General features: G+C 36.1%; 1 protein-coding gene across 1 annotated transcript in view; it reads left to right on the forward strand.

The window, feature by feature from the left end:
- MAP3K6 (mitogen-activated protein kinase kinase kinase 6) overlaps positions 1-19,483 on the forward strand; it is a 1,891,200-nt gene that overhangs the window by 1,278,942 nt on the left and 592,775 nt on the right. The window contains exon 21 of the mRNA XM_044084347.1: positions 19,289-19,457. Within this exon, the coding sequence (XP_043940282.1) occupies positions 19,289-19,457 (169 nt within the window). The remainder of the gene's footprint in view (positions 1-19,288; positions 19,458-19,483) is intronic.

The following is a 19,483-nucleotide window of genomic DNA, read 5'->3' on the forward strand; positions in this document are numbered from 1 at the left end:
TTGAGACTGACTCACAACGCCTCCTAAATCCCCAGAAATCCAAACTGATCTTATCACCCCATAGCAACTATCTGACTATAGATTTTCTTCTCAGTTCTTTCCTCAAACAACACTATGGGTAGTCATTGATAAAAACCTACAACTCAACCACTCCTTTCATTCTAAAATATGAAGTTATACAATGACTGACCATTAATATTCAAAATGGAGCATGCTGATTGGTCACCCCAATCAGTGTGCCCGTTGTAAATCCGAGCATATACCAGTGGAAAAAGGTCCAGTCTCCCAGACTTTTTTCCATTAATATATGCCATAAAAACTTCATTAAAAGAAATAAATAAATAAAAGTACAAAACCGGACACTTGAATAAAATGAGAGAGAGAGAGAGAGAGAGAGAGAGAGAGAGGGGACAAACAAAAATAAAAGAATAACCAAGTACGTTATGAAAAACTAGAGAAACATACCTGATTACCGTCTCTCCTACTCTCCTGTACCTTCAGCATCCTGGTATCTTTTTTAAATAAAAAAAAAAAAAAAAAAAGCAATGGAGATCTTCCTTTCTCCATTGCTTCCTATACACAATACCTGCCACACAGCACTGATGTACTGCGTAAGCATGGGAACAAGTCCCATACGCATGTGCAGTACATCAAAAAAAAGCACCGGGATATCTGAGAAAAGCAGAAGAACACCAGAGAGCCGTCCTACAATGACATTATTTAAGAAAAGTAAGTAATATATTTCTTAAATAATGTCATTGTATAATACCAATAACCAACTCTGTGGTGTGGTATCTTTGTTTAATAACTTGGGCTTCACCCTCTTGATTAAACCACACCAACTGTGGCTAAATCTTCAGTGTACTGCACCCACATTGTCAGTTATTGCTTAATTCCATACCTGTCTCTCTCTGTCTCACAAACAGATTGATAAAATACAATAAATCCTTCAAAATGCAGCTAAAGGATAATGTAAGTAATACTTAGCTATGCTCACGTGCCTGTCTAGAATAACCTAACTACTCTTCTCACTCACTCACTTTTCCTTTGCTTCTGTACTTACTAAATGTCTTTCAAATGTCTTTTCTGACACAAACTCTTACCCTGGAAATACAAACTCAAATGTATCTTGTCTGAATTTGTACACCTTACTACACTTTTAAAGCAACATTTTTGTTGCTAAGCATTGTTAGCATTTATAACTGCCAGTTCAACTTCAAATGTAACAGTGTATGTTCTTTTTCTGTGTTTTTAAATCTTGCTACTTTTTCATCTTAACTAATTCATATTGACTTTAATCATACTACTGTATACACTTCTGTATAGTGTTCCTGTCTTTACTCAAGTCTTGTTTTATGCGGAGCTTTTCTCTCCAGGCTTCTGTTGAAAATAGAGCAGACTATCTCCTCATTCAGACCATCCTGGTAAATAAATGCAGTAAATAAATAAATAAATAGTATACCCTTGTTTTTTGTTGACCTTTATTCTGTTGCATTGCACTAGCTGGCTTATTGAAAGGTTTTCCCTATTTACTCCTAAAATAGTTTTTTTTTGTCTTCTGTTATAATATGAGTTTTGCTGTTAAATGTCAGTTATTCCAGAGTAAATATAACTGTCTTTCATTACAAAGTTTCAGTCTTCAGATGCCGAATGAGTATTATTTTGTGTGTTTTTCAGTGCTTCTTTGCTGTCCACATTTACTTGTAGTGTAATTCTGTCAGTGCACATATCAGTGTTTTATCTAATACAAACTTGCGAGGTTCATATATTAAAGCAATCATGCCATTATTAAACCTAGCTGAAACGTTTAACCAGTATGTACAAAATAAGAAACACGAGGCCTTGCTAATCATGGCATAATTCTGTCAAATAAGAAAGAAAAAAAAACGTAACTAACAAGAAGTACCTGTACACAGTAATCAAGCCCTATATTCTACATAGAATGAAAGGATCATTCTGCCTAAAAATCCGTTACCTATCCCTGTCCAGACATTTCCAAATGTCACAGAAGCACAGGTTAGTCTGAAGATGTGTGAGCTTAGTACCCAAAGGACCTGTCCTAACAATTCAAACAGGAATTAGATATTTCAGAAAAAATGAGGATATCTAGGGTAAAGCACAGGTGATGAAGGCATTTCCAAAACATGTTAACAAAAAAAAAAAATGAAATAAAGAAATAGATGGTGCACAGACACTATAAGGTCTTTTCAGAATAAATGTTAAAGCACCCTCACTTAATGAAAGAGCCCTCTCACACTGGTATGCAGTGGCAAATTGTAGTCCTCTTCACATAAAGAGTGTACAGGCATGAAATATACCATGTAAAGACTCCTAGCAAGATCCTCTTTCACTGTTCATAGATCATTAAAGTAGGGAAATGTGACATTGCTATAGTTGAGAAAGGATTGGAGAACCTTAAACCTCTAATGGAAAAAGTGCTGACATTGCCAAAAGTTAAAACTATAGAGATGAAAGTAGCCAGTAGGAAGCATTCACTGCACACCAGTGAATGTTCTAGGTAGAACTTAATAATAGTAGATATGACTTTAACTTAAGGACTAACCATCATTATGCTTCTTAAGAGAACAAAAATAAAAAAGTGGTAGAGAAGTCTGGGAGCTCATTTAATGGAACATCAAAAAGGCACAAGCCCATTTTTGATCAAAGGGGAGTAAAAAAAACTTTAAGAGTCAAGAAAATGATGTTAACATATTGAGATGAATTAATGGACTTCAGGTTTCTAGAGCAGCTTAAGATAAAAAAAAATTGGCATGGTGTAATGGGAGAGGGGATGCCTGACTTTCATTGAAATGGCTTATTAAACCTGGCAGGACAGATGCAACTTGAAGAGACAACCAGGAAGATTTGATTGAAACCTAGCATGAATATAAAGCTTTCCTGTTGCAGTCATGTAAAGTTGATCCCATCCAAGGTTGTCCAGGAGACCAGGATATTTCCAATACCTCTTAATCCCATGTCCTCAGCAGCCTAAAGGGGAAACTAATGAGGAAGGATCACAAGATAGAGAGATGTTTTGGATCAAGAATTCTTTTGGTGAGGGTAATCCCAGATATCTTTGGTTGGTTCCATCCATGCCATGTGTACAAGTTTGCAACCAAGATAGATTGAATACTGTTCTTATTAAGAGCCCTAGTAGCTGATGGAGTAAAAAGAAGGATATCCAAATATGTAATTATTGGAGGCTCCCGGTAAAATTGTATTGGGTCCAAAATGAGTAGGAGAGATTAAAATATCCTGTTAACATAATTGACTTGCTATTTTTTTATTTTATGGCTGGTGACCTTCTTCCAGTCTAATTAAGTGGTCCAAAAAATGAAACACAAGAAAATGGATCACAATTATCTATGAAAACAGAATGCCCAATGGGACAGTTGTCTGGCTGGCCAGGTATCACATAATCATTGTAAGTTGCTCCATGACTATAATAAACAACAATTTGATAAGGGACACCCCTTGTAAATCCTGTACATAATGGAAAGGAGATGGTCTAACAATGACAAATGACTGGTGTCAAAGCCATGGCTTAAAACTCAGTGCCAAGAAAGGAAATATAGTATCTGTTGAAAAGATGGCCACCCTGGCAAACCAAATTATTGATAAAACTTTCCTGTGAGTTGATTCACTACTCAGGGGGTCTGGGAACACATGTTGATAGTAACCTAGCCTTCAATCAACAAGTGTCCACTGTAGTAAGAAAATCCTTCTATATTGCTCAACGTATAAGTAAGGGCATGGTATCTAGGTCCAGAGAAGTCATTGTATTACTCTACTCAACCCTCATTAGACCCATAATAGAGTATAATGCCCCCTTTGGTAGGCACCTGACCAGACACATACATCAACTGTAATGTCCACAAAGGTTTCTTACAAAAAGAATACAGAGCATCATCACAATGTTCTATGTGGAGAACCTCAAAGCCCTAACTCTATACTTTGCCTCCAGTAGACTATTAAGAGGTTGTCTATTGCCTGGCTTGCAAGGCATCCCTGGACCCTGCTCTGATGAACCTTTTGCACATCAGCAACACAAAGAGAATAAGACCCATTAGGTCCAAGGACTTAAATTTTGTTTGCAACATAGCTCTCCATCCATGTGAAACAAAGTCCCTCCTTAACCCTGTTAAAGTGTAACTTGGAACATTGGATGAGATATCAGAAATTCTACTCTGATATAACATTATGTCTCTGAAGGACAGAGGCAGCCAGTAAATAATTAGCATCTATATAAATGGTTAAAACATAAAACATGAGGGTCACATTTGGGTTGCACGGCTAGTCTTATAAAGGCCTTAGTGGTCATTAGCCCAGTATATACCTGTGAAGATATATAGGTCCATTAGTGGAAGACTTGGGGCAAATAACTTTTGGGGTCTGCAGCAAGGAATCATGAAAATTAAGACATGCAAGAGCTAAAAACAGATAAGGCCATTTGACACGATCAGATTTTTTTTTCTGAAACAAGAATTAGTAAATCAAAAGGCTTTATTGTCTTATGAATTGCCTCCATCCATAACTCTGGGACCCCCCCCCATATCAGTTCATTCAGAAAGAAAACCAGCTAGATCTAAATGAGTAACAGCTGAGATGTGAAGTTTTAGTTGGTCAGCTCAGACGAACATGAACATTTTAAATGATATTTGATGATAACTGAAATGGCAAAAGGGTTTTCACAGAGTTTTAACATAGGCAGAAGAAGAGATGGGGTGAGAAGACTTTAAATGTGTAGTATGATTAAAGGTCTTCCTGAGGAGTCCAAGCATTGACAAGGGAAGAGAGCTCCTAAAGTTTAGCAAGGAAAACATCTGTTCCACCTTCAAGACCCTTGTTTAAATGTAACTTAGTGATACAAAAAATGAGTACTTAGTAAATGGCGCCTCATAAATCTAATTATTATTATGGGAAAATGTAGTAAAGCATGAAAACGCATCATCCAGCATCACTTCCAGCAAGGCTTGATCTGCAATGTCAGCTTCTTTGTAAAACAATAAATGGAAATTATCCTAGAATAGCCCTAAGGTTTCCAATATGCAAGCAGCCTTATCCAGACTGGCAGGAGTCCACAATGATTGTGTAAAATACTGATTGTATTTGGCTGTACACTTCTGAGTGAGCCAGCTGTAAACTTGGGGAATCACTTCAGAGTACTGAAGCCAAACATGATACAGCAGAAGCTACATGTTAATGTCAGTAAATTATAATATTATAATATTAGTAAATTATAAAATTATAATATTCTGTGGAGTCATTTACTTAAGGTCATAGAAGCAGAGTAAGCCGGCAGTGGTCCACAAAGCATAGTATTAATCCTGCAGATCTGACAATTTCTTGCTGTAGGAGCACCATAAACCATCTACCCATGTATAGACCCTCCCATACAAAAAATGTTTAAAAGTGTGCCACATAATAGATGGGGACTAAAAATCAGAAATATAAGCCTGTATTTAATCTGTGTTGTAGACTGCAGAAAATCTCTTAAAATCAGATATACTAACGTAATATGGAATAAGTGTCTGGTAAGACTAATGGTTCAAGGGGTCTTATGAACATCTTCAGTGCTTCATGGCCTAAGTAAGGCTAGGGAATGACAGGGGAAGACTGAGACTAGCCCAAGAGTTCCTGGGTAACATAAATCCTTTAAGCCCTGCTGAAGGCACCATTGCATGAATAAAAATGGGTAAACTGGTACTCTGTAGAAGAAAGGGCAGTGCCTAGGTCCACTAAACATAGGCCATGAGATCAGGACTTCAGTACTTTTGAGAGGGAAGACATTGTAGGAGGCTTATCGACAATATCTTTAACAAAGTATAATTGTTTAATATCTGCAAGGAGCATAACTCTTCTTCTGCAGATATTTTATCATATATGTAGGTTTCCGTAACTCCCATTCCATGATGTATGGAACTAGTGCAAAAGGTCAGCTTACAGTATGAAACATTGCCCACTAGGCCAGCTAGAATACCTTCATTGTCATAAATTACTCCAGTACCTGAAAGACCTGCAGCTCCCGACATAGGATAAGGGCAGAACTGTGCTTCTTATCAAAGAGAGAGCTGAGGTGATAAGCAGATACTGTAATCTACTTACTGTGAGATGTTCAACAGGGGACAAATGGTTCTTCTGAAGGGTAACTGCATCAAAAAAGAACCGTGAAAGCACATGAGTAGCGTAGCTCACCTCACAGGAGAGTAGAGACCATTAATGTTGATACTAAGGACATTCATAGTGTGGCTTAGCTGTAAACAAGCAGCAACTAAGCAACCTTATGGCCAAGTCAAGATTAATGGCAAAGTTGAAGGAGAAAGGAAAAGGCTCTAAATACTCTATCTTTACCAAAAACACTGAATCCCCATCCAGGAGGAGTCAAAATTTGTAACTTTCTTGAACGATTGAAGCTGTATCCTTTAACCAGTGTCTCTACCTACCCTACTTTAAACTCAAAACCGGTAAAACGCACCCATGTGTCTTCTTGATTCCCTGAAGCTGGGACCTCTAACAGGCATCCATACTTGCTCAGTTTTAAACTCAAAAAGAGAAAAACAGCCATGTGACTTCTTGAGCATCTGAAGATATGACACCTGAAAGATGTCTTATAACTCAAAACCAGTAAAATGCAGCCAAGTAAATTCCTGAGGCACTGAATCTGCAGCCCCTACAAGTGTTTCTATAAAATACAGCCACATTATTTCCTGAACCTCTGAAACTGTGACCCCCCCCAACAAGTGTCTATGGGATGTCCCACTTTAATTCAAAATCATTGAGACACAGTTGTGTACTTTCTTGATCCCCTAAAGGTGTGGCACCTAAGAGGTATCTCTGCTTGCTCTGTTTTAACTCAAAAGTCAGTAAAATACAGCCCTGTAAATTTTTGAATCCCTGAAGCTGTGACCTTTAAAGGTGTCTCTTCCTGCTGCCTGCTATAAATTGAAAACCAGTTAAACACAGCTTTGTAACTTCTTGGGGCCCAGAAGGTACAAATGATGATCACCATTCTTCTTCTGTTTATGACTGCTTAGATGTGAATTGTGATTGTGCACACACTACTTCAGATCAGCTACTTCAGTCAGTCATTGTACTACTGTTAGATTGTGTGTCAGACAAGAGGCTGTCAGCATCCTTGCTTCTCTCATTAAGGTTCACTGTTGCCCAGCTTTGAGCTAGTGATGTCAGTAGGGACTACAGCTGGAAAGTAATGCTGAGATCACCATTCTTCTGCAGTTTGTCATCTCAATACCGCATAACAACTGATTATCCTGCTTGAAATACTGTTGCTCAGTGTTTTGTATCTCAGAAGGTTTGTCTTCAGTTTTTCCATTTATGAGACACAAGTCTAAAGATGACTGCTTTACATTCTACTCTCACAGGTATTATCACAACAGATCACCTGTCAAACTTCTGAATGGAGGGTAAACTGCAAACCTTGCTTTCTTTATGTTAATCAGATCATCTACCTTCACACGTTGAAACTGTTTATTAGGATACCTCCAACAAAAAGACTTTTCAAACCAAACAAACATAATTACAGCAGTTTTATTGTCCAGACATTCATTTAAACCTTAGTCCAATCAACTGTACTACCCTCACTAAAAACATGTCCATAAATTGTCCAAATGTAGAAAATATAAACAAGAAATCTGAGGCATAACAAATCATCTCAACTTGAAACTTGGTTAGACTGTCATAACCTCACCATTTTTGCCATTACAGAATCCTGGCTAAATACATTTCTTAGATTTCACAAAACATCTCCATAACTTGCATAACATTCCTTGACAAACAGACCCAGTAAATGACAAGATGGCAATGTAGTAACACTCAGTAAAAACACCTGTAACCTTAACTGTAACACCTACAAGTATATAAAATTACATTTATATAAAAGTAATCAGACCATAAGTTCACAGTTACAAACATTTTAATTTGCATCTGTTATGTATCATTTAATCTAACATTACAATAATTATTCAATCCCTGCTTTCTCTTAAACCTCATTCCTCCTCCAGAACATTTTTCTGCTTGTACTGTTCCCACAGTTCCATTTTTGTTTATGTAATTTACCCTTTTCTAAAGGTCCCACTTCCTGTTATTTTATGCCTTTTACAATAGTCACCACTTCAAGTATAGTTGGTTTAGATTTTGATTTCCATTTTCTAGTAATTGCTTTTTTTGTCAGCCACCAGAATTAAACTTTACAAGTCCTTACTATGTTTAGATAGTTCAGATCCTGTATCCTAGCTCTAGAAGTTAATTTCCATAGTTATGCTGATTTGCTGTTCCTGTATTCCTTACAGAATACTCTTTAGGGAATTTTTAAAGTCTGCCCACTCATTACACTCCCAAAACATATGTTCCAAGTTACCTCTTTCTTACCCATCACACCTCTAGAATTTGCCAACTGCCTAAAGAAAGATTCTTTGGAGTCTGCTTGGGATATAAAAGTATCTGTGCAAACACTTCCAGGCAAAAATCCTAAGTCTTCTAGATTTTGTTGCATATTTAAAAGAGATACATACATCCTCTCATTTTTCAGTTTTTCCTCTTCTTGTTCTATATTCTGCAATACATTAATCTTTTCAACCCTTCCTAATAATTACTGTTACTTCTTAACCATATCATCTTTTTTTATTTCTACCTTATATTTAAAATCCACTTTCATTTTCTCCCACTCACTAGCTATAGCTTTTCCTAATAATAATGAATAATTTTTACTACCTAATCATTTTTACTACCATTAAATTACTCTCTTTTTAACAGGTAGGTGGGGAAGTTCTGGTGCCTCATTTTTACTTCATTGCCCTGCATTTTTATATTGGTTGTTATTAATGCATGATAAGAACTAGTTATTGAGTACACTAGCTAAGATTCTTGAGAAACTAATTTACAATTAAATATTGAAGTATATTCAGAAATACAGATTATCTGACAAGCAGCATGGCTTTTGGTATAAATACAGCTATAGGCACAAATATATGACAGTATGGAGAAGGGGCTACATATTGGTGCCACATTCTTAAACTTCAAAAAAGCACCACATTCTTAGACATGAGCATTTCAAACAGTTGATCATGATTTGTTTAAACTAGTCATTTTTAGTAGCAATTACCTCATGGTGCATGAGCTACTTTCCAAGAGGTCATTCACAGACAAAATTTCTATTTTGAGTTGGTCTTGCTGCTTAACGGGGTGCTTCAGTAATCAATATTAGGCACACTTTTTCATTGTATGTAAATAGCCTGCCATGGCCTCTATAATATTTAAGTCTTACAGTGTACATCAATGACATTTTCTTTTTTGTATTCAACATTTTTATTAAAATGTGTCTGAATAATAACTATAATAACACAATTGTTTATTCTATTAGAGTCTTATCGGTAAATAAAGAAAAAAGAACAATTTGATTTGCAACTATTTATAGTATTTGCAGTCATGCCTAAAAAGAAAGAGTAATTGAGTTAATTTTCTTAGATTTTAACAAATATAATTTGTTAGTAAATTATCTTTTTCAGACAGAGTAACCTCTAGTTATGTTTAAATCCCATTTAATTCATAAGGTGATTTTTTGTAAATAAACAATTAGTGATAAAACATTAGTGCATGGATTTTTAATTAATAACTTTGGAAATATATTGCTTTTCTTTATAGTATCTGTCTGAAGGCAGTCTGTTGTAGTGATGATTAGAATTCTTCTGATTTTGGTGTACATGTTGCGTTCCATTTTCTTGTGATGCTTTTCCCTGCTGTGGTTAAATTTGTCTGTAGTAGATAATTCTCCAAGTTCATTTCATGTTTATCTATTACATTAAATAGAACTAAAAGTTTGGTTAAAGAAAATGATTCTGACCACAAGGCTTTAAGAAATTTTTAAGTTTTGTTCTAATATTTGTGTATAAGTGGGCAATCATAAAATATATGCATTCAATTAGCTTTACATAACTGTTTACTTCTCCAGCATTCAGCATAATTTTATTTATTAAATACTGCTATTTTATTGAGTATTAGAAAGCTTCTGTATAAAAATTTCTATGTAATTTGTTGAAACTGCCCCCCCCCCGATTTTCTGCCGTGTCTTCAGTTGGTATAACTGTTTTTTACAGCTTGTGTGTTATCTAACTCAAGGATCACTTAATTTGACCTGTTAGTAATAGCCTGCATTCAAATTGCTGGAACCTGTGTTCTGAGAGACTGCCTTACAGACTATCTGCAAATATACAGAGCTGAGCATATATTTTTTTGGTTATAGATTTTGTTAATTGTTGCTTAGATCTCTGTTGAAACTGTTGTCTCACTGTTCTGAGAGACTGATCTGCAGATATACAGAGCTGAGTATATTTTTTTGGTTTTGTAGTTTGTTCAGTTCTTTTTCCTTGTTTGTTTGTTCAGTGCTTTTTCCTCTGGACTTCACTGAAGATGGGCACCTACCTAGTTGGACTTTCCTGGTAATCAAACGTTAATAAATAGATAAATGTCAATAAAAATGGTCTACAATTTCTCCTCTAATTGATAAAAATATACATGACCTGTATATAAAAGCATATTATTTTTCATTGCTTGTATCTTACTAACCATATCCATAGTCAAGAGCATCCATTTTCTAAATTTTTTCATTATTATTTTAGTTACTTTTCACATATCCTTAGCTGCCGTAATAGTATAATTTTAATCCACATACCTAAATACTTCAACTTATCATGTCCCCATAAATATGGACCCAGATTAATAGATTATTGTGTGGATGCATAGTTTAGTGTTGTAGCCTTTGTTTTATCTTCATTTATTTTACATCCTGTAGAAATCTTGAAGCTGTCTCAAAATATTCCAAAACACCAAGAATTTATGAAGTACCAAAATAATATAATCTGCAAATAAAGTTAATTTTTCTTGACTACCATACTTGTTATATATCCTTGACTGTATGAGCCTATATATATATATATATATATATATATATATATATATATATGTGTGTGTGTGTGTGTGTGTATATATATATATATATATATATATATATATATATATATATATATATGTATATATTTGCTAATGGCTCTAAATATAATAATAATCAAAGTAATGCTCCACTACTTATTAAAGATACATTTTAAAATAATTCATTCATATGTTGTGACACACTTCAGCTAAATAAAAATATATGTATAGTATTTACAATCTGCTACTTAAAAAAACTTTTATTTAAAGATAGTTCACTTTTTCTTAGGGCTGAAAGTTAGTGTTTTCTGAAAGAATACAAGGTGTTTTTCACATCTGTGAGGGGACTAGAGATAATTAAAACACAAATCAGTGTAATTCACAACATAGACTATGACATGTACTTTAGCATGAGTAAACAATTTAAGATTTGGTAATACCTAAGGATGCAGCTGTCAGTTTGGGGCAGTTTCTATCTAGGGGTAAATTATTTTTTTAAAAGGTACATCTTTTTTATTTATTGTACATGAATATGAGATGTGGGTGTTCTGAAAATTGTATTTTTTGATTTCATTAAAACAAAATTCTTGAAAATCTGACATAAGTTCAAATAAAGATAAGAAGAAACAGCTGTATAAAAGATAAGCCTGCCAAACATTAGTGTATGCAAGACAAATATTGGAAATACACATTCAAAAAAACTGTCATGTATACTAAGTGGGAACAATAACTTTTTAGCATAATGATTACTCCATATTACATTGGAACATAAATTGCCTTACAGGTATAGAAAAAAAGGAAAGAATATTGATTTATATTAAGAAATGAAGCATGCATATAGCAGTGCTGTAGGAGATGCATCTGGAAAAAAATTAATGTGTGAGGGTTTTAGGATGGATATTGAGCACAATATCAGGGACAAATGAAACAGGAGTAATAATACTAATTGCTAGAGGGACAATAGTGATAGAGGAAGGAAAAAAAGATATGAATGGCAGATTTGTGGTAGTAACAGGCTACTAGTAAGGGAAAAAGAGGATTATGTTAACATATATTTATATTCATCCAAAAACTGCTATTAAGGAGCTTAAGAATTTTTTCTGAGAAATAATTAGCTTTCAGTAGAAAATATTACTTATAGGTAGGGACTGGAACTTTATTGTGGATGTATTAGGGTGACCTAGAAGGGAAAATATAACAAAACATGGTAGATTTCTGAAGAAATTTATGAAAATATTTGGTATGAAATATGTAAATTAAGTAGTATGATCTCAGACAGAATTTACATATTATTTCAAAAAGTGCAATAACTTGTTTACACTGGATAGAAATTATTTCTCACAGAAACATGCATTGAAAGCTTCAACACACATCCAGTAACTATTTCAGATCATGCAACCATTAAAAAATAAGGTAAAGTGGTGGCTGGTGACTTCAAATCAAAGTGGGGCTGCAGGAGACAGCTGAATGGGTGGAGCCAATGGGAAAGGGTGTGACCAACTAGAAAGGGGCAGAGCTATGCTCAAAACCACAGAAAACTGGGACTTTAATTAAATACGCTGCCCTGGGTGCCAAACCATCATTATGAGACTCCAATTAAGACAAAATGAAGTGGGGAAGAAAAAAAATATGTCAATGCATTGGCTACACGACAACTTATGTAATATCTAGATGGAAAGAAAAAGGTTGTGAGGCATGAAAAAATAAATTACTTTTTAAATACATTACTGGAATGCCAGTTGAAATCAAGAAAAAAAAAACAAGCAGCACTCAACTCAAACCTCTTCTCCTTGCACTGCAGTTCTAATTATAATTTTTATTCAGCTTTATAAAAGTACCAAATAGCATGCTGAAAGTAGCAGTCTGTGATACTGATTACCCCACTTGTAAAAATGTTTCTTATCTAAAAATAGACCTGCTGCCTGACAACAACGATCTACTTGTTTCTTGGGGAAAACATGATCAAAGTAAAAAATGAACTGCAAACAACAAGCAAGTTCAAGATAAATCGCTTAAAGGATTACCGCACAGGTTATGGACCACACATTATAGATTGGCATTCTGTTTAGTTTACGGGTAAAGCCTGCAAAGATAACTGCAAGTCTCCAACAAATGTAATGAGCTTCTGAAAATACTGTAATCATGCCTGTCCTTTATTACAAATACTGTCATATGTATTTCAATAGCTAAGGCTTATACGTTATCTAGTTATGTAAATATTCTCAGCATGGCAACAACAAAAAGGCTTTCAATGCTGATAATTCTTTAACAGTATGCATATTAAAGCTTCCTTGCATCTTACAATCTCAGACAAGCTTACCTGATGATCATTAAACCATTGCCACGTAAACACAGAGCAACAGGAACTGCAACAACATGCATTTTCTGAATAATAAGAAGCATAAATCAACAGTATAAAAATATGACAGAAAACCAGAACATTCTGCAAAATCAAGGATAGATGAAAAGCCACCGTAGTACTTGGTCTACCCTGGATGGGGGGATACTTTGCACACTTACACTGCATAACTGCTCCTTGCTTTGCTTGGACACATCCAGAGTCACTACATGGGGGACAGGGGTACAACAAGTATGTCACAATTTGAAATGTCTCTGGTTGACGATGATGGCCCTGACAGATTTGTCATACCTGTCAACCTCAGAGCAAGAAATCTGGAAAAAAGCCATAAATAGAAGTGAGACAAAGGCCCAAAAATAAGGACACATTTTAAATATTGCTCTTCTAAACTTAAGTTAATAGAATAGTAGGTCTTAAATTAGTATAATTTTTCTGAAGGGTATGAAATTTGAAACTCAAATGTCTGTCATTATTTTCTAACTTCAATATTTAATGATTTGTCACTAATTTGCCAGAAAACCACAATTTTATGAAAAATGGACCAAAAATGTGATGCAAAAATATAAAATAGCCACACAGTACAGCTGGGAACCTGTCAAAGAAGAGGCACTTTTTTAATATTAGTACTGTTAAGTTGAGCAGCTGGCAAAATAAGAGAATCTGCATGTATTTCTGAAATAAAAGTAATCTGTAACTCCGATCATTACAATAATTTATTAATTGTAAACCCTTCACGTTTCTTCCAAAATTACCATTTTGGGGAGGGATTATTAGGGGGAGAGCAACATTTTGAGCCAAAATCAGGGACAGTTGAGAGGTTTGGATATACCTAATTCTATAAAGCAATTTATTTGATCATACCTCTCAACCTCTTAACACAGGAAATCTGGACAAGGCCAAATGTATTGGGGGAACAAACAAACAGTACTAAAAATTGCTCTTGTAAAAACTTAGACAGTTGATAGAATAATAGGTCTTGCTTTAGCATGCATTTTTCTGAAGGGTATGAAGTCTGAAATTCAATGTCTGTCATTATTAAGTGACTTCATTACTAAACGATTTCCCAAAAAAAAACACAAATTTTATGAGGAACAAATAAAAAATAAAAAGCAAAAATCTATTCATTCTGTGAAAATCTGGACAGTTGAGAGAGATAGTTCAGCCGGGAGAATTTTGCAGAAGAAATCCTACATGATGGACTTAGCTCCTTAAGTGTTGACAATAAGAACCCCACAACAACAAAAAAAGAAGATTTAAGAGAAATGATTGCTTCAATCTGGCTTCATCACTTTTAGAAGCATGCAGACTCAATCTGCGAAAATATTCAGTAACAAAAAAAGTTTGTGCTTGTAGACAGTTGATTTAACAGGTTCCTAATCGAACACATCCAACCAAGAACTGGGAAGGGGTGTACCTGAGCTGATCAGATAATCAATAAACACCTTCCTGATTATACTAAATTATATTCCTTGTATAATACAATACAGTTGTTAGAGGGTATTTTAAATTTATTGTTTTGAACATTTTTCCAGTAAAGAATGAAACAATATACATACACCAATAATGACAAAACTGCCCAATTCAGAACATTTCCATCATAAAAGTCTGCTCAGACTTCTACAATCCACCAGTGTCAGTAAATATGCACAGTCTCTGCAGAAGTAAAAGTCATCTAAATAAATCCACATTAAAGAGACCTGTAACTAATGAAGAGGTTGCTGCTAGCAAACATCTTTATATTTCATTGTTTCATCTACAAATAAAGTGCCTGTTGCCCTTGAGGAATAAATTGCCTATGTTACATAAAAAAAAAATGATAATCTAGTAATATTGCAATAGGGAATGGATGGCAAACTGATAACATGTCATAGTTACTAGGTATCTCCACCAAAGAGGACATTCTCAGGACTGCAACATCCACCCCCTTTAAAAGTACAACACAGTACAGTATCAGCAATGCATCTAAATACTGTGGGAATAGAACCCACAGTCTTCTGTATCAAACGCAAGTATTCAATCAGTTATGCTATTAACAATACTAGAAGACTCAGCATAAGCAGCACTAAACTTCTCTTCTCCTGAAGCTCTCAGCGCCTTCTAAAATCTACTCGACAGTCAACTGTATCTCTTAACTTTGGAGCACGAGAAATCTGGAAAAAGCCAAAATATATTGGGGGGGAGCATAAAAGCCCAAAAAACAGTGACACATTTTAAACATTGCTTGTATAATCTTGGAAAGTTGCTAGAATAAAATGTTATGTTACCACCATGCATTGCACTGCCAAGTCTTAAATCCAGGACCCTGTGTACTATAGTCAGAGAAAAATACCACTATGCCATATAAGCTGTTTCTTGAAAGACAAGGAGACTGAAACTTAAATGGCTATCATTTACTGAATTCACTTCTCACCATAGCTCTCAACCTCTTAGCAGTAAAAACCTGGACAGAGCCAATAATGGGGGAATACAGCCCCCAAACATATTCAGTGAATTCAGTTCTTACCATAGCTCTCAACGTTTTAGCACAAAAAACCTGGACAAAGCCAATAATGGGGAATACAGCCCCAAATAGGGACAATTTTCAAATATTGATCTTATAAACTTAGAAAATTGCTACAATAAAAAATTTTGTGTTACCATGTATTTTCTGAAGAATATGAAGTCTGAAATTCAAATGCCTGTCATTATTTATTACAAAAATCCAGAAAACCACAGATTTTATGAGGAACAAAACAGAATAAAAATATGAGGCAAAAATCTGAACAGGTTTCACAAGTGGTGGTGGGTAGGGAATTCAGGCTCTTGCTACCTGTACCCAAGGTACAGGGTTTGAGCCTGAGTAACTCTAGCCATCAGGTATATTTAATTGGGGCATTTCACACACAAACACACACCAAACTTCAGTTATGTTGGTTCTGTACACTCCCTAGTCATATTCCCCCATCCTGAATGTGGTTTCAGCAGTTTCTTCTGGCCCTCCCACTCCTGTGATCAAACTGTTTTAGTGTACTCACTACTGTTTTAGTGTACTCACTACTGTTGGGGACAAGTTTTCTATGCTACCTTTCTGCTTGTCTGATGTATGTGTCAGTGAAATAAAATGCAGACCCATATCTTGTAATTAATGTACCTTTCCTAGTTTTTGTTATTTTCATATGATATGTTTGCTGATGCAGTTATAGAAAAAATGTTGAGACTACTTTGAGAAAGAATACACTCTTCGGCAAAGCCTGAGTGAAAGATTTTTTTAAAATAATAGTAGTCCCTAAATTCTGACTCATCGTGCAGTATATTTTATTTAAACTGTAAACCATATGGTAAAATGTGAACTGGATGAATGCAATGACCTAACATGTTACATTATAGTATTAACTGAGAATGTGGACTATATATATAAAACTTGCAAAGTTAGAAAAATGTTGTTTTTCATATTTGTTTGCCAAAATGGAGTAACACCAGAATAGCTTAGAGAATGCAACAGTATCAGGTTCAAAATGTTAAAGAAAAGTTATTCTGTCATCTGTCTGCACAGCTGTTATCAAGAATGTGAAAATGAGAACAGAGAAAAGTCGGGGAAACAAAGGAATAAATGATGTTATTGATGTGATCTGAAGCAGAAACAATGACAGATTCATGTGGGTGTTAAAAGCTGCATGCCTTCATTCATTCATTCATTCATTCATGTTAAGTACCGATTTTATCCTGCTCAGGACTGTGAGGGATTTAAAACCTGCCTCAGCAGGAAGTGGGCTTAAGATATAGAACTAGTCCAGAACAGGCATCACTCCTTCACAGGATTCACTCACATAGAAACACACACGCACACACGCACACAGACACGCACACACAGACACACACACACACACACACACACACACACACACACACACACACACACACACACACACACACACACACACACACACACCACTTTGAAGTACCTGTATATTCCATGAAGCATCAGCCAGCTTCTGAATTACACCAGTTCTTTCCCCTGCAGCAGCAAGATGAGACAGTTCCTTCCCTTGCATCAGTGAGATGAGAGTGCCAAATATGAATTCCTGAGCTAGGAGCCAATCAGTGACTATTGATCCAGGTACATGACTGCAGATATTGCAGTCTGATTTCCTTCCAGTCTATGTGGTTTGTAACCACATAGACTTCTGGGCATCAGTGTACAGACGCCTTCTCATTGTAATCCGTACTGGTTAAATGGCAGTCCGGATAGCAAGCACATGCGCCGTTCCAGTACTCAGATGTCTTCTCATTGTAATCTGGACTGGTTAACCGGCAGTCCAGATAGGAAGCATGCATGCACAGTTCCAGTACTCGTGGCTAGTTACTCTGTTCTCCTTTTACAGCTGGGGGCTGCAGTCCTGCAGTCCAATAGCATGAGCCGCTCTGTAATAATGGAGATAATATGGATATGCAGAAGGATAGTGTGGATATGCCATTTCTTAACTTCTATGTAACTATTTTGGTGTATATGGGCACCTTGAGACAATGTGGCAGTTGTCTCATATTTACTGACAGCCACTTAATCCATAAAGAATCAGACATAGTATGCGAGAGGTGTAATTGCGCAGTGACACTGGAGGGTAAACTCTTGCAAAGAAGTCCACATCAGGTTGTTGAAACCACACACACAACACCCACCTCCCATAGCACACAGTAGACACATAAATTAATGTATGCTGAGGCACTTCAAAACAAGAAAGATCATCTAGATGACACACTGACAAATCTGTCCCTCAGCAAGCCCAAAGGCGCTCAGAAAAAACACCATCTAACACCACACATACTATCACTTTCAGTGGAGCCCCAAGCACTAATCCCCTAAGGAAAGCAGATACATTTCCCAGGACTCTCATCATAGCAGACTCCATTGTAAGGCATACTGATGCCACTCTAATCATGCTGAACAAGGAGAAGATAACTGTTAGTTGCTTATCTGGAGCCAGGATCTGCCAAATCATGTATGCACTGAAGTCATTATGCCTCAGATACCGGTATGATTCCATTATAGCATATGCAAGTGTAAATGACCTGAGAGGTACCTCCCTGGACTATGTGAAAAGAAACATTATGGAGCTTTCAAACTATGTACCTCAGGCTGGTATGAGCCTGGCACTGAGCAATTGATTACCATCTCTGAGGCTGATGCCTCAATATGAGCAAATAATTATTGATTTCAACAACTGGCCATCTTCCTGATGCCTTTCTAAGGGGATCCACTATCTATCAGATTGAGATGACATGGTCAACAGACCACATTGCTTTGTCAAGGATGATCTGCACCTTTCCCCTCCAGGCTTTTGAATACTAAGGCTTTGTCTGCCTCCAGAGTGCTTTTTTTGGCAACGCCAAATTAACAAACCTACCAACATAGCAAAATTACTCAACAGAACATCAAGGTGTTACTGCTGAATGCCAGGAGCCTAAATAAAAAAAGAAACTGAACTCCCTCCAAGCCATCCTCACACTCAAGAATGTAGATATCTGTGCAGTTACTGAAACATGGTTTAAAGTGACAGAGAATGGTTTAAAGTGACAGAGAATACCCCACCAGTGCAAGGTTTTAGTGCCTTCCACACTTCTAGACCAGTAGCTGAACAGACAAGAGCTAAAGGTGGAGGAAAACTTATAGTGGATGACATCTGCAGTGGATGTTGGAGAGAAGATGCTGGGAGCCCTGCATGAAATGGATAGCTAGCCATGTTTAACTGTCAAGATATTAAAGTTGTGCATTCCCTTGGTCATTGTAACATTTTATTTTCTCAGCTTACTTTCTTAAAATAATTTTTCTCTCTAGACCATCTCTAAAATTGGACTGTACCTAGTAGATGATTGTGGTTAAGAAACAAAAATAAATCCTACCTGTAATACCTGCATGAGAGGTTTGGGAATGCATAGTAATGCTGCTTTCACAGTTTCTGGTCTTTACAGGAAGTCTCTCTTCATTGAGATTTCTCTATTCCTTTGCAGATGACTACAGCAGAAGCTTGTCTGTCCCCATTTCTATTCAGGTAGAAGACACGAGTACAGGCAAAACAGCTTCATTGAACATGGAGGACAGCTTGCCTCTCTTCCACCGGAGTGACACAAGTCCCCAGTTGGCACTGAGCAATGGAATTCAGCAACAGCTGCTCCTGGAGTAAGTGACTTAAGAAAGAAGAGCAG

This window comes from Protopterus annectens, chromosome 1.part1 (genome assembly GCF_019279795.1).
Source record: "Protopterus annectens isolate FY-2018-M chromosome 1.part1, PAN1.0, whole genome shotgun sequence".
In the NCBI taxonomy this organism is placed as follows: domain Eukaryota; kingdom Metazoa; phylum Chordata; order Ceratodontiformes; family Protopteridae; genus Protopterus; species Protopterus annectens.